The sequence below is a fragment of the Neofelis nebulosa genome, chromosome 4, assembly GCF_028018385.1.
Source record: "Neofelis nebulosa isolate mNeoNeb1 chromosome 4, mNeoNeb1.pri, whole genome shotgun sequence".
Classification (NCBI taxonomy): Eukaryota; Metazoa; Chordata; class Mammalia; order Carnivora; family Felidae; genus Neofelis; species Neofelis nebulosa.
The window spans coordinates 163,617,171-163,637,818 of NC_080785.1; the positions used below are offsets into that span (position 1 = coordinate 163,617,171).

Genomic DNA, 20,648 nt, shown 5'->3' on the forward strand with positions numbered 1-20,648 from the left:
CTGACAGAAGTCCTAAGCAAGAGACTCCCAGCCTCCTCCAACACTAGAGACAGCAGAACCTCAAAGCGTAATCCCCAACCCACCCCTAAGCACAAAAGATGAGGTCTGAACAAGCAGCACCCCACATTAGAGATGATGGAAACTCCAACAAGCACCCCAGTCCCTTCCAATTCTAGAAATGACAGCAGGCCCAGAAGGGACTCCTTCAGCTTCCCTGCAACAGTAGAGAATGGGGAGCCCAATCCCAATGACCCACTCAGTCTATACCAACAAGACAGAGAAGGGGAGTCCCAGAAAGCGACTTGTGATAAGTGAAGCTATATCCAATGACCCCAAAACTAGAGACAATAGGATCTCCATCCGGTGACCCCTTCCCAGATCTCCATACGAGAAACAACAGGAATCTGTTACCCCTCAAGTTAACCCAACATCAGAGACCAGGGGAGCTTAGCAAATGACCTCCCATATCCCTCCAATATTAATGATGATAGAAACTCCAAATAGCAACCCTCAATGCCCTATACACTAGAGAAGAAAGGACACCCAGCAAATGCCACACCATTCTCATTCAGCACAGACTCCAGCCTACATCCCTTGTCTTCCCAAAATTAGATCTGAGTATCCCCAGCAGTGACACCCCAATATCCTCCCAAGACAAGCAATAACTAGAATCTCAACAGGTAACCCACCGGGTTCTCCAACATAAGTGACAAAAAGAATAGTGTCTCTTTCCCTTGTCCTAAAATAAGAATTGACAGAAACATCGGCAAGCAACACCCTCAATGAAACAAGCAGCCACAAATTAAAAATTAATAAATGTATCTTCATTTTTATTTTTATTTATTTATTTTTTATTTTTTTAAATTTTTTTTTCAACATTTTTTAATTTATTTTTGGGACAGAGAGAGACAGAGCATGAACGGGGGAGGGGCAGAGAGAGAGGGAGACACAGAATCGGAAACAGGCTCCAGGCTCCGAGCCATCAGCCCAGAGCCTGACGCGGGGCTCGAACTCACGGACCGCGAGATCGTGACCTGGCTGAAGTCGGACGCTTAACCGACTGCGCCACCCAGGCGCCCCTGTATCTTCATTTTTAAAAGGCTGCATGGCAAAGACAAAAGAGAGAGGAAAATGTTGGAAACATACCATGATGGCTGATTTATTAATATTAAAGAATTCCTACCAAATAATAAGAAAAATATAAATATCCATTAGAGAGATGGGCACACGACTCACAGAAAATACAAACGATTCTCATAAAAAAGAAAAATACAAAGGAAAATACCAAAATTCCTTTTTTCATTCATCAGAGTGAGAACTTTTTTTTTAATTTTTTTTTTTACATTTATTTTTTTGAGAGACATAGACAGAGCACAAGTTAGGGAGGGGCAGAGAGAAAAGGAGACACAGAATCCGAAGCAGGCTCCAGGCACCGAGTTGTCAGCACAGAGCCTGACGCCGGGCTCGAACTCACAAATCGCGAGCTCATGACCTGAGCCGAGGTCTGATGCTCAACCGACTGAGCCACCCAGGCGCCCCCCGCCCCCCGCCCGAGTGAGAACTTTAAGTTTAATAACATCATGTGATGGTCAGGGTGTGGGAAAGTGGCACTCCTATAACACACTAACAGGGAGGTGATTAATTAGTCATCTCCATGTGGACCTCTCCCCTGGCTGCCTGGGTACCCTCATGGCATGGCTCACGCTCTGTCACCAAGCTCCGCAGAGGGAAGTCTGTGTGAGGCTGAAGCAAGAAAGTAGCTGTCTGCGAGCCAGTAGGAGAGCTCTCCCCAGGATCTGAACCAGCCAGCATCTGGGTCGGGGACTCCCAGCCTCCAGAACTGTGAGAAATAAACCTCTATTGTTTAAACCACCCAGTCTGTGGCATTTTTTATAGTTTATCTATTTTTTGAGAGAGAGAGAGCATGAGGGGTAGAGATAGAGGGAGAGAAATAGAGACTCCCAAGAGCAGGCTCCACACTGTCAGCAAAGAGCCGGATGTGGGGGTCGAACTCATGAACCGTGAGATCATGACCTGAGCCGAAATCGAGAGTCAGACATTTCACCTACTGGGTCACCCAGCACCCCTGCGGCATTTTGTTATGATGGCCTGAACAGACTAATACACTCCCTATCCACTTGTCCTCTATTTTACTTCTAGCACGGATCATTTCTAACACACCATATAGTTTTATTTTCTCATAGTTGGAAATGTAATTAAGAGATTAGAAACAGAACAACACAATAAGCAAGTAGAATGAAGGCAATAATAAAGAGCATAAAGCAACAAAATTTAAAACAAAGATGCCACATAGAGGATTAACAATGATGAAAGTTGACTCTGAAAAACAGATAGTGAAATTGACAAACTGCTGGGGCGCCTGGGTGGCTCAGGCCATTGAGCATCTGACTCTTGGTTTCAGCTCAGGTCACCATCTCATGGTTCATGAGTTCGAGCCCCACGTGGGGCTCCAAACTGACAGTGCGGAGCCTGCTTGGGATTCTCTGCGTCCCTCCCTTTTTGCTCCTCCTCCCCTACCCCTGCGCACATCCACGCACCTTCTCTTTCCCTCCCTCTCAAAAATAAATGAATAGATAAACATTAAAAAAAGAAAGAAAGAAATTGACAAACTTTTAACATGACTGATTAGGGAAGAAAATATGCCCCCTCAAAAAAAGAAGAAAGAAGGGAGGGAGAAATGGAAAATGAGACAGAACTGCAAGGATTAAAAAGATGATGAAAGATTATTTTGAACCCCAGTCCCAAATTTGGAAAACTTACACAAAAAGGACAAATTCCTAGAAAAATACAATTTGCCAAATGAGACTCATTCACAAATGAGACTAGATGGCACCAGAATGTTGGTGTTGGAGACTTCCAAGTTTATCCAGGGCTTTGTTTCTGAATATTTAAGGGATATGTGCTGGGACGGCCCAAGGCAGGGGCATCCTGGGTTTGAACATGTAGCATCCTGCACCTGTGGGTCACTCTTTGGGGGGCTGGGGACAGTAGAAGGCACACGCCATCCCTGTGTTCACTGCAACATTATTCACAATAGCCAAGATACTGAAACAATCCAGGTGTCTGTTGATGGGTGAATGGATAAAGAAAATGTTGTATAGATATAAATGGAATATTACTCAGCCATAAAAAGAGTAAAATCTTTCCATTTGCAACAACATAGATGGACCTTGAAGGCATTATGTTAAGTGAAGTAAGTCAGACAGATAAAGGTAAATAATAGGGCACCTGGGGCTCAGTCAGTTGAGTGCCTGACTTTGCCCAGGTCATGATCTCACAGTTTGTGGGTTTGAGCCCCACATTGGGCTCACTGCTCTCAGTGCAGAGCCCACATCAGATCCTCCTCTCTCTCTGCCCCTCCCCTGCTTGCACTCTCTCTTTCTCTCTCTCAAAAATAAATAAACCATTTAAAAATAAATAAAAATATTTTTTAAAAGACAAATATATGATTTTACTTACATGTGGAATCTAAAGCAAAAACAAAAGCAAAACTCAGTTCCTAGGTACAGAAAACATATCGATGGTTGTCCGAGGCAGGGGGTGAACGGGGTCAAAAGGTACAAACTTCCAGTTATAAATAAGTCGTGGGGACGTAACACACAGCAAGGTGACTGTAGTTAAGAATACTGCATCATGTTGGGGCGCCTGGGTGGCGCAGTCGGTTAAGCGTCCGACTTCAGCCAGGTCACGATCTCGCGGTCCGTGAGTTCGAGCCCCGCGTCAGGCTCTGGGCTGATGGCTCGGAGCCTGGAGCCTGTTTCCGATTCTGTGTCTCCCTCTCTCTCTGCCCCTCCCCCGTTCATGCTCTGTCTCTCTCTGTCCCAAAAATAAATAAAAAACGTTGAAAAAAAAATTAAAAAAAAAAAAAAAAGAATACTGCATCATGCATTTGAAAGTTGCTAAGACCGTAAATCTGAAACGTTCTCATGATAAGAGAAGAAATGTAACTATGTATAGTGATGGGTGTTAATTAACTACACTCCTCTCGGAGACAATTTTTGAATACATACAAATATCAAAATAGGTTGTATACCTGAACCTAACATAATGTTATATGTACCTCAGTTTTAAAAAGAAAAGAGAAACTAGGAGATACATAGATAGAAATAAACACAGATATAGATGATATAGATATAGACATAGACATAGATCCACAAGGATGCCTTCCACCAGGAGCACGAGCATCGTGATGATGTCAATGCCGGTGACGCGTGTTAGCTAACACTTAAAGACACTCTCTGTGCTACACATGACTCTTCACCTGCCCAATACCTCAGATCGGGTCACTATGCTATTTTATCAGTTTTCTTTGCTGTGCAATAAATTTAACACCTTAAAAGCACATTCATTTATTATCTCACACTTTCTGTGCGCCGGGAGTCTGGACGTCATTTAGCTGGGTCTCGGAGTCTCTCAGGACTGCAGTCAAGGCGTCTTCCAGCCCACGTTCTCACCTGGAGAAGGATATGCCTCTATGTTCATCCAGGTTGTTGGCAAAGTCAATTTCCTGTGGTTGTAGGACTCACGACACCAGCTTTATACTGGCCTTGGCTGGAGGCCACCCTCAGACCCTAGGGGCAGCCACAGTTCCCTTCACGTGGCCCCTTTCGTAGCTCACAATAGAATGGTTTGCTCTTGGAGGCCTCCGGTAAAATCTCTCACTCCAACCTGCTACTATAAATTCTATAAAATTCCGTAAACATGGTCTTGACATTCCATCATCTTCTCCATGGTCAATGAGTTAGAAACAAGTCACGTATGCTGCCCATACTCAGGGTGAGGGGATCCTACAAAGTGGTGGACACCATGAAATGGGAATTATTGGGGGGGGGTCACCCTAAAGTGTGTCCACCACAGTTTTCTCTGACACAACAGGACAGAAAGGAAGATCAGTGATGCTCCTTCAACTCCCTGAAACTCAGGTGCCACATCTGTGAAACACAAGGTTGTCCTGAGCATTCTGCCATGTAAGGTCCGCGAAACGACCCCACACGCCACGGCATTCCCTGGGGGTGGGGGTGGGGGTGAAAATGCATATTTACAATAATAAAAAAAAAAAACAAGTAAAGCTACTAATCTGTATTAAGCTTATACCACATGCTGGGCTCAGTGCTTACTACCTTTTCGGTCTTACCCAATTTAATCTCAGAATGACTCCGCAGTAGAGGTTCTGTGATTATCTTTTTCTAAAAATGAGGAAACTGAGGCTTAGGGAGGCCTGATGAGTTGTCTCAGATGGCCTGGCTAACAACTGGAAAATTCACAAATCCCTAACTTTGAAGCCTTGTTGTGAACCAGTTAGCATCTCCGCACTACCCTTAACCCTGCGAGCTTTGCATTCTTCCTCTGTGGGTTGCTGTTCTGTATTTTTCAGGGCAGCCATGGAGGGACTGTGCTCAGAAACCTCACAAGGACAACTCTTTTATTCCTCCTTAATGCTGGAAAGCCAGATGAACCTGTAGGTCCACCAACCAGAGCACAGGGGAACAAAGAACCATTGCTGTGTGAGCTTTGGGAGTTCACTGTCCCTCTCTGATTCATTTTCTAAAGCTGCCAATGAGTCTCCCTGAGGTCCTAACATCTCTGGTTGTGGCGGATGGGGGTTCCTGAAGAAAAAGACTCTGAAATCTTTTAGCCTGCCACCATCACACAGATGAGCGAAACCATCTCGAATCGTTCAGCCCAGGCAAGCCATCGGCTGACCCACGGCGTGGATTTCAACACGCGCTGGCCTGGCTCATGGAATGGTGAGAAAGAATAGCAGTTTGTTGTTTTAAGCCGCTTTGTGTGGGAGAGCTTCACACAGCAACAGAGATAAAGGTTCACATGGGGGAGTTTTATCCGGGATAACTTGGGATCAGTATCTGTAAGGGAGGGGCGTGGGTCTGAGCAAAGGGAAAAATTATACTGCAATGCAGCTGCCACTGACACCTTACCCCATCCTACGGGGAGCACTCTAACCGTGGTGGCGTCTCGGAGCTGTCCCACATTGTATCACTTCGCTAGGGCTGCTGTACCAAAGTACCACGGACCAGGGGGCTGCACAGAAATGCATCCTCCCACAATTCTGGGGGCTGGAAGTACAAGATCAAGATGTCAGCCAGGCTGGTTCCTCCTGAGGTTGTGAGGGAGAATCTGTCCCTTGCTTGTCTCCTAGGTTCTGATGGTTCACTGGCAATCTCTGGCGTTCCCTGGCTTGTAGATGTGTCGTCCCCGTTTCTGCCTTTATCGTCACATGGCATTCTCCCTGTGCATCTGTGTCCAGGGAGACCTTTCATAAGGACACCACTCATATCGGATTGGGGCCCCGCCCTACTCCGGCATGACTCGACCTTAACTAGTTATATCTACAGTGACCCTATGTCCAAATTAAAGTCACATTCTGAGGTCCTGGCAGTTAGGATTTGAACATCTCTTTTTTGGATGGGGCGTGGGGGACATGATCAAACCTATAACATGCATCTAGGCACAGGGGCCAGGCCTTGGTGTCCCCACATAAAACAGTCGTTAGATGTGGCTACCCTGAGCGAGGGAGTCTAACTGTGGGCAAAGCAGGTCCCCAAAGCCTAGGCAAGTGCTGGCACAGGGGCTCAGTTGTGAGCCCCCAGAAGACAATGCCCCCATCAACTACAACGGACCCACTACAGCGACCACAGCAGTGTGTTCATCACAGCATGCACTACGTCTACCCCCGTGGATCTACTGTAGTTCTGGTCACAACAAGGGCTTCTAGAGGCGATTGGGGTGTAAGACTCTGGGTGAGTCACCTTGAGGGCACGATCTCAAGCTGCACAGTCAGCTTCGGGGTTGAAACCGTGCCCCAGGAGATGGGTCAGGAGCACCTAAGGAGGTTAGAGACCAACAGCTAGAAAACGTGGACCTCATCACACATCGTCTAGACCACCTGCTATCACTCCCCTTTTCTGTGGAGTACTTTGGAGATACCAAAGCTTTCATGTGCTTCCTTCCTCTCACCATGCTGGTGACCACTGGCTCAATCTTTGGCCATATGGCACACACTTGGGGCAGGGATCAGGGTTTCCTGACCCCGAACCCTGAGCATTTCAACCACTCACATCCCCAGTCCAACCCAGAGCCCAGCTGGAGCTCCTTCTCTGGTTGCAAGATTGTGGCCTAGAAAGCCCACCCAAAGATGTGCTTCTCCTCAGCTTTGCTAGGTTCTCACCGAAGGCCGGAAGTCTTGCATGGATGGACAGATGGATGGGCAGATGGATAGACAGATGGCTGAATGGACAAACAGGTGGATGGATAAACAGATGGGTGTACAAACGGGTGGTTGAATGGATAGAAGGAAGGAAGGAAAGGCAGAAAGATGACTTCATGGACGGATGGATGGATGGATGGATGGATGGATGGATGGGTGGATGGATGGAGTCAGACTGGGACCAGAGGACCCACCCGGCCAACACACAGAACTGTGAGAAATAAGTGTTTGCTGTTTCAAGCTACAAAGTTTTTAGGATATTTGTTACAGGCAACAACTAACGTGAAGTCATGTGACTCACTCAAAGTCACATACGGAGCTGAAGGCAGGGAGTCTGTCTCCTTACCCACTACGCTCCGTGTATAGCTCATGCAAGGCTGTTCAAAATCCTTTCAATCTGTGGTCCCCCACTGACCACCCATCCTGGGGGCACTTCCATCCTGTCAGGATGACATTAAAAGTATTCAGTATATACATGGTGAAATAGAGCAAGACCCCGGAGGTCCCCTGGTATCCCTGGAGTGAACCCCTTAGTGCTTGCATCATGGGAAAGTCTGAGGATCTTTAGGATAGCAGTTACCAACCGTTATGGAAATAGTTCAATATTTAAACCACCAGTTCAAGCATACAGGTATGTACCAGCAGATCAGCCCTGATTGTAACAATATTTAACCTCCCGCTTCATTGTTCTGAAGAAACAATGAAGGTTTGTTCCCTCTGAAAACAGATACCCGTGATTTCCAGATTTCCCTTAACACAGCCCACCCCACAGCCACGAGCCCACACAGTTCACAGGTCCTTGCTCGAACACCACACAAAAACAAGAATATTCTCCGATAATTTATTCAGAATTTTCATATAAACAGGTAATTATCCCATATTTTACATGCAGAGCAATTTCAATATTCAAAGAAAAAGGCATATTCTGTACATGGCGCTACTTGGCTCTTGTAGGAAAACATTGAAAAAATAATAATTGAGCTTTTGGTGGGTTTTGTGTTTCTGAGTTGTTTTCCCCATAAGCTGAGGCACATTTGATCCTGTGCAGCTGACAGCAGATGGAAAGTGTCTGCGGCTGACACGCAGGGCCAGGACCCCCCGAGGCACAAAAAGTAGAGAGACTAAACAAGCCATTCCTAAATGTGTGCATAGACACACACTTGTCTTGGACGTTGTTCCTTCCTTCTCAAAGGGGACAAAGAGCCTCAGATTCGTGATCTGGTTTTTAACAAGGACTTTTAGGGTCCACACCCGAATAAGAATTTGGCTGGAGGTTAGTTCTGGACCCTGACTGGTATGAGGTGACAGTGAGCTCACAAAGTCAACGTTTCCCTCTGCTTCTGGGGGACCCCTCAGGAAACATTCACCTTCAGCTGTAGCCCCTGAAAGTCCATGACATTCTTTCATGTGTTTGAAAGAACAAATCAGCATTTGTTCTTTCCATTTCAACCTCACCTCTGGTGTAAGTCAATAGTCTAAACAACCTTCTGGAAGGTTTTCTGAAGGGACACCATTCTATGTGCACCATTTATACACAATCAGCATTTCCCTGTTCCCCTCATCGAACAAAACCGTAATTTCTGAAGAGCCCGAGGTGTCAAGGGCTCACCAAGTGGCATCCAGAAGACATTTAACCCCAAATTTCCACCCACCATGAAGTAGAAAAATGATTGTCACTGGAACTACAGCACATCCACGAACTACTCAGATGGCTGGTGTGGGCCATGCTCTGATAGCATTCCTGCCCACTGCCCACTGTTACGACAGCTACGAATTAACACCTCCCAACTCAACCAGCACATTTTATGGCAGATTGTCTGCTCTGGTGGGAGATAGTGGAAGATTTGCCCATCAATTGGCAGCAGTCTCCAATGATCACAGGATTGTATGTGCAGACCCTTGCATCAATTCCCACATTTTCTCTGTTGTGCTCAATATCTCTCCACGAGAACCAGCAGCATTCCTCCCTACTAGCTTGACATTACAGGAAAGCACCAAGGACAGCTCCCAGAATACAAACGTTTCCAGACGTGTGCTTGACATCACTGGTCCCGGGAGAAAGTAATGTGCTTGCTATTCTCCTCCCGGAAGAAGAAACTACTCTGTCGATTATGCCACATTAATGAAAAGGATTTTAATAATAATGAGACATCTTTAAAAACAAACAACAGAAAGTACCCATCTAAGCTGGCTTTGTTGCTCTTTTTAGAGCCCATCACTACAACACTGCCAGGTCAATCATGACTTTCTAGGACCAAAGTTGTTGTTAGACACAACACTGGGTGATGAAAAAGGTTTATGACCCAATGGCTGCTTTCTCTTCTCACTGCGGTGGCAGAGACAAACTAAAAGAAATAGGTGATATCCCATTTGTGCAGGTGAGCCCAGCATTCTCACACAGGGGTCCAAGGTTCTGTGGCTAAAAAATATACTCAGCATGCTGGTAGATTTGGGATTGGAATTTCTCTACAGTCCCCTTTTCCACTTGGAGGATAGAGACGCTGCATTGGGTATTTGTGTGTGAGGTGCCCACAGTGCAATTTGTTCCACTTCCCCAAAGCATCTGAGCTTAAAAGGAGTAGGAAGAAGCCATGGAGAGTCCAGGGCACCTCGGTGCTCACTGCAGGGGGATGCAGTAGGGCAGCGGGGATGCTAGCTTTGCACCAAAACCTATCTTCACCCCAGCAGGAGACGGAGTATTCTCTCCTCACCAAAGGAAGCTAGCTCAGGCCTGGGCACCCCACACATCAGATACGTCATGATGACCTGAAATTTCAGTTCATGTTTGGAAGCATGGTGCCAATGGATGCAGGATCAAAAAAAGTGGGGGTGGGGAAGATTGAACTCAGAGAAGACTATTATCAGCCAGAAAAAGGATCTATGCTCACACGAAAGCCACACTTTATCCCAACTCCCTCCCTCAAAATTCTTACTGGTCCCTGGCATTTGGAATCAGCTGATACAGATTTTCCCTGATTCAGATTGGATCCAGGCAGAATTCTGAAGTCTCAAAGATGTCCATTATTGAACCACATCTTAATGATACACTGAGGTAGACTGTGCTGGAAAAAAAAAAAAATCATTACCCCACATTCACCTGTTTATTTCTCGTTGATAAAAATTTACATGCACTCCATTTTTTACGAAAGTGATTTTTACAGTGATTTTTATATATTAAAATAAATAATTTCCCCCTAATATAAGAAAACCTTTCTGAATTAGAAAAATGTGAAAATTGTTGCTAGTGTCATATACGGCCACTACAAATTTACTATGAAAAGAACAAAATACCTAGATCTATGTATTTTTAATTTACGTACAGACCCTCTTATATGTACAAAATAAATTTGGCGAAAATAATTTCTGTTCTCTTGTTCCTTATACCCAACCAATCATTGAGGCTCCCCAGAAATATTTCATGTGCTGTGATTTCTCAAATCATATAAATAAGATAGTAATAGGCAATTGGGATTTGTGTCTACCTGTGTTCTTAACCAAGAATTGAGAAGGTTCAGAGGTCACCATTGTCTCTATCCTGTTCTTAAGCCCACAACTTTTAAGAGAAGGGGAGAAGGAAGCAATCGAAAACTCATGAGCAAATGCTCTCAGGGATAACCCGTGGGTGACGATTTTGATGAACCAAAGTAATGAGTTCACCATGTTCTTTATTTGAGCAGCTGTGATTCTTTCCCCAAAGGGAAGAAACTGAATTCACGCCCACTCGGAAGTTCTTGGTGGCGCGACGATCCTTAGCGGTTTCTCCTCCAGACTCTACTCTCTTGGGGACTGCGACATCATAAGCACCTGAGAGTTCTGCTCAGGCCCCACACCTGGCCCAGCTGAGGTCACTGGGTGCAGAGCAGCTTCTGGGAGGTCAACTCTGAGGACAGCTGGATGCCCTGAGGGTGGAGGCGACCGACAGGTGCATCTCGCTTCATACTGCTTAGTGTTCTCAAAGTCCATCTGGGCTGTCGCACTTTGGGATTTGATTTTGTTGTTTGCACAGTAATCATAGGATGTGCACACCCAGTTGAGGAAGCGTGCGAGGTACACACAAGGAACCAAAAGATCCAAGAGCCACAAGTGTGTCTGAAGGCAGGACTCAGCTCCAGGCGCCTACCAGCTTACCCAAGCAGAAAACAAGCCATCCACCAAACCCAATCACCCACACCCATGGCCTCATGATGTCCAAAAGGGTTAGCAGCTAATGTGGCTTTATTCCCAGAAAAATGGATGCCTTTAAGACCAAACAAATCAGCCACTGGTGCCTCGCTCCCCCTCTGCACACAGGCAGATCAACCAAGCAACCCACAAGCCCTCCCCTCCCCGTCCCCCCCCCCCCCCCCCCGGGAAACAGTTAATAACTTATGAGGCTGATGCTGGAGATTTTTTTTAAAAATTAAATATGTTACAAATATATTCTCAAAACTCTTAATCACCTTAGTTCTTTTTTTTTTTTTTTTCTTTTTCTTTTTTTATGTCCTAGCTTTGTTTGGTCTTGAAAAGATCCACTATCACTCCAAACTACTCCCTTGGCTCCCGGAAAACATTTTTCACCAAAGTTAAGGGAGAAAAGACTCCTGAGACTAGGCTTGGGGCAGAAAAATCTGTGGAGGGCACAGTCTCCCAGTAAATAAGAAGGAAGGAGATGGGAGGGATCAGGAGCTCGAGAAGAGCAGACCCCCCAAAGCGTCAATGCGGCATGAATACTCTGTGCGCGTGCGCACACACACACACATACGCACACCAGCCATATCTAGCCTGGACACACACACACACACACGCACGCACGTGGACACACGTGAACCACACACCGGGACTGCAGATTCTTATCAAAAGTATAAAAGCAGTAGCTATTGGTCAATTTGAGGAACTGATTTTGTGAAGAAGAAGAAGAAGAAGAAGAAGAAGAAAAAAAAAATCCTTCAGCCTGGATGAGAAGACTCTTCCCGAAGCCCACTCCGTAAAGTCTGAGATTCTACTGGAACAGGGTGGGTTTTTTTTTTTCTTTCTTTCTTTCAAACTTTTGTTCCACAAACAAGTTTTATGCTTTATACTGTAGCTCAGACACCAGAAAAAAAAAAAAAAGAAGAAGAAGAAGAAGATTTTTAAAAACAAGTCCTTGCTTTCAATCTACTTGAAAAAATAGTAACATTCTGGCTTAAAACCGCAGTTGCCTGTAGGGACAGCAGCCGAGGAAACCCCTTCTCCTCTAGGGTCACAGTTAAATTCTCTGACAGCTAGTCAACTTGGCAATCAAACAAATGTGTTTTAAGTCATCAATGAACAGCAATGGATAGCAATGATCTCTGAGCTCCGTGTGACACTGTGGCAGATTCATAGGAGAATCCTGAGTTTTCTGGAGGCCTTCAAACCAGAGGAAAGTGAACCAGAGGGGTTTGGAGAACCCCTCCCCCAAAACAGGCGCCGTTAGGAAGGATTCGACCTCGGCAGGGTCAGAATCCGTCCGTTTTTCTTGCCCCCGTTCATGTGGGTGTAGGGGATGTGGTCCTCGTAGTTCCGCTTGAGGCCCAGCGAGGACACTCCATCCCGGCCCCCGGCCTCTTCCCTCTGTGAGTGTGAGGCCCGATCCAGGGGGACACTCTCCATGTCCTCAAACTCCATTTCCAACTCCTCACTCTCAGGCGCCTTGTTCTCCTCGCTGTGGAAGAAGGAAACTTCCGGAAAGCTGGGGTGCAGGTCATCCTTGAGCAGGTCAACGATCTCCAGGAAGGTGGGCCGCATCTTGGGATTGAACTGCCAGCACATGTGCATCAGGTCGGTGCTGCAGGACAGAGGGACGCGTCAGGAAGGAGTCCGGGGGATCCAGCCATGCAATCCCCACTCCCACCCTTGTCCCGGCGGGCCGCCCCCACAGATGACAAGTACCAGCACCAGACGGTGGCCACCAGCGCAGGCAACAGTCAAGACAGAAACAGCATTTCTACCGATGCTAAAAAAAATGGTTTTGGAAAGACAGCCAAAGGGGCTGCCACATTCCCAGGGCAGATCAAGAAGGGCCCCTTCTGACACAGCCACACGTTGAACAAGGTTTATAAATTTTATACGTTCCTGGTTTTTGTAAACTTTAATTTCTACTGGGGCTGCTTGAAAGGCTTCCCTGTGCCAGTAGGCAATCTTTCTAGGGCCAGAGATCCCTCAGGATCTAGATGTTTGAGGCCTGATGGGGCATCAGGAGGACCAGCCGTAAGCAGCCATCCTGCAGGCCCAGCACTCACGCGCTCCAGGGCGGTAGCAGGGGGGGTTACAACCTGACTCAGCCAAGGGCAGGTGCCGAGGGCCTGGGATTTCCATTTTACCTCTTCCTCGCCCCGTTGTAATTTCTAAGGCAGGGGTTGGCAAATTTCCACCCGCGGACTAAATGTGGCCCCCTGAAGTGTTTTTGTAAATAAAGTTTTATTGGCACACAGCCACACCTGTTCATTTACGTACTGTTGATGGCTGCCTTCAGTCTATACGCAGAGCTGAGTAGCTGCAACAGAGGGCCACACAGCCCACAAAGCTGAAAATATTTACAATATGGCCCTTTGTAGAGAGTCTGTGGACCTCTACCCTAGGGCCTACTCGATTTCCCTGGTCCTGAAACTACAGCCAGCTGCTTACTGGCATGACTTAGTGAAGGACTTTCATGAAGCAATGTCTAGAAATACTTTGCTCAGAGTTTCTGAACAACTCTGCTTCGTACTCTTTTTCCTATGAGGTCCCTTGCAACTGGGTTTTCTAAATTAACGTCATTTTCTTCGGGGGATGAAGTGTCAAAATAGCCTTTACCCCTTCAGGAGGGAAAACTTTTTCCAAATAAACACTAATAAAGGACTTTATATTTAATAAATGTTCACTGTCGAAATAAAACACCAAAACATAGAGAAAATACAGCTTACATACAACTTCCCTTCAGATCTAACCTCATTTTTCTATCTGAAGACATTTGGAAGAGTAATACATACTTTTTACCCTTGATATTTAACGTAGGCTTATTCACCAAGTTATAAAATATTTTCATAAAATACGTTGAAATATTTTCAACGTATTTTATTTTGGAAAAATAATATTTTGCAAATTTCATTTGAGATTTCAATGGCTACATCATCTTAATTTATAAATTTACTTGGCAATTCTCATATTGTTGGGTATTTAGATCATGTCAATTTTTTTTTGAGACTTTAAAAAAACATTGCTTTGAGTAGCTGTTAACAACAGGGGGGTAAGAATGATTATCACCAAACTGTTGTCAGCACTGAGTATTAAAACTCTCTTTTTGGGGCGCCTGGGTGGCTCAGTCAGTTAAGCGTCCGACTTCAGCTCGGGTCACGATCTCATGGTCCGTGAGTTCGAGCCCCGCGTCGGGCTCTGGGCTGATGGCTCAGAGCCTGGAGCCTGCTTCTGATTCTGTGTCTCCCTCTCTCTCTCTGCCCCTCCCCTGTTCATGCTCTGTCTCTCTCTGTCTCAAAAATAAATAAACGTTAACAAAAATTAAAAAAAAAAAACCCTCTTTTCTTAGGGGCACCCGGGTGCCTCAGTTGGTTAAGCATCCGACTTCGGCTCGGGTCATGATCTTGCAGTTTGTGAGTTTGAGCCCCACCCCGGGCTCTCTGCTGTCAGCATAGAGCCTGCTTCGGATCCTCTGTCCCCTTCTCTCTCTGCCCTCCCCCCACTGGTTCTCTCTCTCAAAATAAATAAATTAACTTTTAAAAAAAAAAACCTCTTTCTTTCCTCCTTTCTTCCTTCCTTTTTTTGCTAACTTAGGAAGACGGTATTTCATTTTACTTTATGTTTCTTGGACTCTAAGTGAGGAAGGACAAGTTTGCAAGTGTTTAAATGGCTTGTGCACGTGTGTTGTCCATTTGGTCCCCTAACAAACATTTACTATTTCTTTTCAGCAAAAAAATGTAAAACAAAAACTGGGGAGTATTGGGGAGATACATAACACATATCCCTGGAACCCAAAATAATTTTAATGTTTATGCTTAGGATTTGTTTTTTTCCCCATTCTATAGAGGTGTAATTGACATGCAATATTGTATTCATCTCCTGACAACCCGGTAAGTATATAAATAGACAGTTAAACATAAATACGCCACCCCAGCCACCCAGTTTCCTTCTCCCGTGGTAACCACTGAGGTGGGGTTTCTTGTAGAACCTTCCACACACATGATACGCAAGAAAGCATACCTGTGAAGGTGTGACATGCAAACACGAGCACATATGTAGATACAACGTGCAAAAAAGTGCCCGTGCCCAGACACAGTGTGCAAACACAACCACCTGTGTAGACATATGACAGCGAACCAAAGGGCACTAATGCCTTTTTAAGGAAGAGCCCGGACGCTGCACACTTACACTCTCTCCGGACAGTTGTCAGGTTGGTCCAAATATCCTCCGTCCATGACAAATTTCAACACCTGTTCATTAGACAGGCCTTGGTAAGGTTGTTCCGCCAAGCTGGTGATTTCCCAAAGGACCACACCAAAGGACCTGCCAATGACAGTTGAACGTAGTAACAAAGAAGCCATTAAAACACACACACACACACACACACGCACGCACACACACACACACACACACCCTTTCTTAGTCTACTAGAATGTGGTTGGCCAGTTCATTCAACAATTCATGCTGCATCCAGAAACGTCTACATTAGTCTCAGTCGGAACACAGGTAGCTGTGCAAGCGTCCTCAGACGTGACATCCCCTTCGTTTTCTTTTTTTTTTTTTTTTTTTAATTTTTTTTTATTTTTGGGACAGAGAGAGACAGAGCATGAACGGGGGAGGGGCAGAGAGAGAGGGAGACACAGAATCGGAAACAGGCTCCAGGCTCCGAGCCGTCAGCCCAGAGCCTGACGCGGGGCTCGAACTCACGAACCGCGAGATCGTGACCTGGCTGAAGTCGGACGCTTAACCGACTGCGCCACCCAGGCGCCCCCCCCTTCGTTTTCTTGATTACGAGGCTACGAGGAAGGCAGGCTTTAACGGGCCCCCCGCTTGCTGGTCACACACAGGGAACGACCCGGGATTCGGGCCCAGCGTTCTGTCTGCCGATCCGTGCGTGCACGACTCACCACATGTCAGAAGAAGTGGTGAAGACCCCGTCCTTCAGGGATTCCGGTGCCATCCACCGCACGGGGAGCAGACCCTTGCCTCCTTTCCGGTAGTAATCCGTTTCATAGATGTCTCTGGTCATTCCGAAGTCTGACAACAAATGGTTCAACATCGTCTTAACGTTCAGCCTGCAGCCCAGGTGTCTCCACCCTCAGGGCCCCACGCCTCGAAGAGCCCGCAGATGGGCTCACCTGCCCCAGGTGTGGGCTCACCTGCGTGGCGGCCAAATCCACCGAGAATGGATTCTGAGGGTACTTATGGGGATGTGGAGGGAAAGGATGGGCCGCCACATAAAGGGAAGGAAACGGAAGCACCAAGTGGTAAGGAAGCAATGTTCCGGCCCGCAGCCTGGGAATCCTGTTTCTAGCAACACTTCCTTCCCACCCACGACCTTGCAGGCTTCCCAAACCGAAGCTTTGAGTCTCTGCAGCCAACCTTCTATTCTCCACTAGATGTGGCTCCACCGCTACCCAGTGCCCAGCTCAAAACCCAGGGTCGGGTCCTCTTTTGACCCACCCCCTTTCCTTACACCCACATCTAAGACACATCTAAGTCCTGCCCACTCTCCTCCCACATTCCCCTCTAGTCAAGCTATTCTTCTCCATCACTCCGGCCCCACCCAGGCCCACGGCCACCTCTCCCCTGCAGGACCTTCCCTCCATCTGGACCCTGGCAGCTCACTGCCCAAGAAAAGCTACATAAGGAGGATCATGCTGTTCCTTGCTTTCCGTGGCTAATGGGGGACGAGGTCTTTCGGGACTATAAGCAGAATGACATCACTTCCGGCTTCCCTTGCTGATATAAGGTAACGTCTTTGGGGATCGTAAGTAGACTCGTGTTACTTCTTGCCTTCTAGCCTCCCTCCCCGGGTCTGGCTCCTGCCCCTCTCCCTCACTTCACATCTCACGCTGCTCTACTCCCCTCTACATTCCTTTTATTCCTATCACATCAGCCATCCTTCCGGCCTCCTGGCCTCACATTTGCCATAACTCCCCCTGGCGTGCTGTCACTCAGGTCAATTCATCCTGCAAGTTTTGGCTGAAACGCTGCCTCCCTACAGAGAGAGGCCTCTCCTCGCTATCATGGAGCTCTTTATTTCTTTAGGCTTCATTATCTTGTTTATAAAAGCATTCTCTTACGGTTCCTACTGGCGCGGGTAAAGACTGCATGCCGAGGGCAGAAAACTCGTGGTGACTTATCCACCATCACACCTCTCGGCTCCTAGTGCGGTGGCTTCCACCAACAGGGAACACGAATATTATCCAGAGCCGTAAATGAGCAAGTTCACGAGCAAATGCGGTTCCATTACAGTTTGAGGTTCAAGCCCGCCCTCTTTGCGCTACTGGAAAAGACTGTTCAGTCTAGACAACTCCTTCCAAAAATCAAACTGGGCCTGGGCCCCGTGTCTCAAAGCAGAAAGCCGGACGCACCTCCAATTTTGACGGTGAAGTCGTGGGCCACCATGCAATTTCGAGCTGCGAGATCCCGGTGCACAAACTTCTTGGCGTTCAGGTACGCCATCCCGTCGGCGATCTCCGCCGCCATCTGAATCATCTCTTGCAGAGTAGGGGGAGGGCGGCCAGGGTTATTCTGAGAATCGAAACATGGGGTCGCGTGTTCAGCAACGTGGGCTCCTGCGGCCGGGAGCGGGTGCCCTGCCGGGTCCCCAGAGGCAGCTCACCTCAGCCTCCGGCCGCAGGGAGCGGAGGTAGCTCTTCAGGTCTCCGTGAACCATCAGCTCCATCACCACCAGCGTCGGCTGGCCTTTGGACACCACCCCCAGGAGGCGGACCTGTGGAGCAGGTGCAGCACGTGGTGAGGGTCTGGGGGAAGGTGTGCACTCGTCAAGGTGGCACACAGCACCCTGTGTGGTGAGCCCTGGTCCGTCTGGCTCATATGCCAGGGTCAATGCCTTGCTGGGACAGGGGAGTCGGAGGAAGGAGGGAGAATTCGCGACTCAGGGTCTGGCGGGTGGGGGAGCAGACAGACATGCCTACAGAGAGCAACATCCGAGACAGACACTTGGATATCTCCTTGGTGTCTCTGAACACATGAGGCACGTTCCCATCTCGAAGCCTTTGCACCTGCTGTTCCCTCTGCCTGGCTCTCTGTGCCCTAACAGGTCCACATGGCTCAGCCCCTCCATCCTTAAGTCCTGGCGCAAATACACCTTTTCCCAGTCCTGAATCCCCAGTCCCCTGACTCTGCTCTCTTGCTCCATTCTGCCATAGCATCAGCCCCCAATGTCTTCCCTAAGGAACTTAGCGGTTTTAGGGTCTGCCTCCGCGGCTGTACAGGAAGCTCCATCAGGGCGGGAATCCGATGCATCAAAGAGACGAGAAATGAGGCTTAGCACACAGCCGATCCCCTTAGCACTAGGCTCCAGGAGAAGGTAAGTGGGAAAGGGTAGGCAGGGATGGGGTGAACACTCATGTGTTTAAGGGTTATAAAGGATCCAGGAAGAGGGAAGAGACAACATTCTGGAAAGCAACGGGACGAGTCTGGCTCCAGGCAAGGTGGAAGGGGATGAGATTAGAGGAGGGACAAGGAGGGGGGCCCTCCCCCACACCTTGAGGATACTGCAGAGTGGGGGACAGGCAGGGTCCACACCTAGGGTCCTCCCACCCCGTGCAGGAGGAGGAGGAGGGACAGGGGAGCTGGCTCCAGAGGAAGCCTCTGTCTGCTCTGGGGGCAAATGCAGGACTCACCACGTGATGACAGGTGAAGCCCTTCATGACTGAGGCCTCGTTGAGAAACTCGATCCTCTCTCGCAGACTGGCGGACTCGTTGACCGTCTTCACCGCCACGCGGGTCTCCGCCTCGCCTTTGACGATGTCCCTGGCATTGCCCTCGTACACCATGCCGAAGGAGCCCTGCCCCAGCTCGCGCAGGAGAGTGATCTTCTCCCGAGGCACCTCCCACTCGTCCGGCACATACACAGAGCAGGGAAACACTACTCCTCACTTATCTACACAGCATCCTTGACAGACCCCTGGGGGCCCCCCAGCCAACCACCCACCTGAGCACCCCTGGCAAACGTTCGTTAAGTGATTTCTGCGGTCCAGAACCTGTGCCAGGCCCCGGGCGTAGAGCCGAGAACAGGACAGGTGTGGGTCCCTGCCCTCACAGGGGGGGACAGCAGAGGCTTGGGAAGGAGCCACTGTCGGCCAGGGGTCCTGGCCAGTAGGTGCCGCACCGAGCCTGCCTCCACATCGTTTCTGTCTGATCTCAGAGCCCCGCCACCAGATCATCCTTTCTGTCTGATCTCAGAGCCTCCTGGGTCGGAGGCTGTGGTCTCTGCAAAGGGCCAAGGGGATGGGGACAACTCCGCCTGCCAACCACTGGCATGTGAATGAACCCATCCAGGACCACCCAGCACCAGCTGATCCCCAGGCAGGCTGCAGCCATGTGAACGAGCCCGGATGAGATCAAAGGATTTGCCCAGCTGATCAGATCACAGGTGGCAGACCCACCAAACTGTGTGCTAATAAAGGGAGGTCGTCTTAAGTCACTAGAGCTGGGGTGGTTTGTTACACAGCAAACGATTTGCAGATGAATGCACAGAGACCTCATAAGAAAAGCCGAAATGGTTCCTGCGTCCCCTGCACCCGTTACAGGCTGAATACACCCATTACTTCATTCCTGGAGGGAAGCAGGGTGGTAGGGTGGAGAGGCAGCCCTGAGGTTCAGCTTCCCCACCTCCGGTGTGCGGTAACAATGCCGTCACCCGCGTTCGTTCCCTCCCGCTCCCGTTCCCCCCACACAGTTCCACCTGGAAGGACCACTACTTTCTCTGTCGTGATGCTTTGGCATCTAGGCCCTCGATGGCCCTAAAGGGGCTGCCCCTCCCCAGGGCGGCCAGTTCCTAGAGACAGTAAGTGACCTGCCAGTGAGTATACCTTCTGTATGCAAAACCACTAATCCAGAGCCCAAACCATAACCCCTCCCTCTGTGGGGCCCGCACCCTCTGGGCTCTATCCCCTTCCCCTGATCACCCAGGGCCAGGCCCTACACCCCAGAACCCACGGAAATCATTCAAACTAGCCAATCCTCAGTCTTCCCCTGCCTTGCCACGCCTCCCCAAGAAACCACAATAACGGTTCTTGTCCGCATTCCTTCCATGCTCCCTCTGCCTCCTGCCTGACCCCGGGGCTCCCCTGCACGGTGCTGCCCCCCCCCCTGTGCATGTCTTATCAGACCTGATTAAAACAAATCCTGGGGATCCTTAAAAGCATCACCCCTGTATCCCAAGGCAGTATCCTTGGGATCATCGACAGCGCTC

At 48.3% G+C, this 20,648-nt stretch overlaps 1 protein-coding gene across 5 annotated transcripts in view; it reads right to left on the bottom strand.

The window, feature by feature from the left end:
• Positions 1-8,073: 8,073 nt before the first annotated feature.
• The window catches only part of INSR (insulin receptor), a 141,587-nt gene continuing 129,012 nt past the window's right edge, over positions 8,074-20,648 (bottom strand). For all 5 annotated transcript variants that reach the window (XM_058728858.1, XM_058728856.1, XM_058728855.1 and 2 more), the window contains 6 exons: positions 19,075-19,319; positions 18,048-18,158; positions 17,797-17,956; positions 16,327-16,456; positions 15,608-15,742; positions 8,074-13,031 (listed from right to left, as the gene is read on the bottom strand). In XM_058728858.1, coding sequence (XP_058584841.1) covers positions 12,677-13,031; positions 15,608-15,742; positions 16,327-16,456; positions 17,797-17,956; positions 18,048-18,158; positions 19,075-19,319 — 1,136 coding nt within the window. In that variant the 3' untranslated portion in view covers positions 8,074-12,676. The remainder of the gene's footprint in view (positions 13,032-15,607; positions 15,743-16,326; positions 16,457-17,796; positions 17,957-18,047; positions 18,159-19,074; positions 19,320-20,648) is intronic.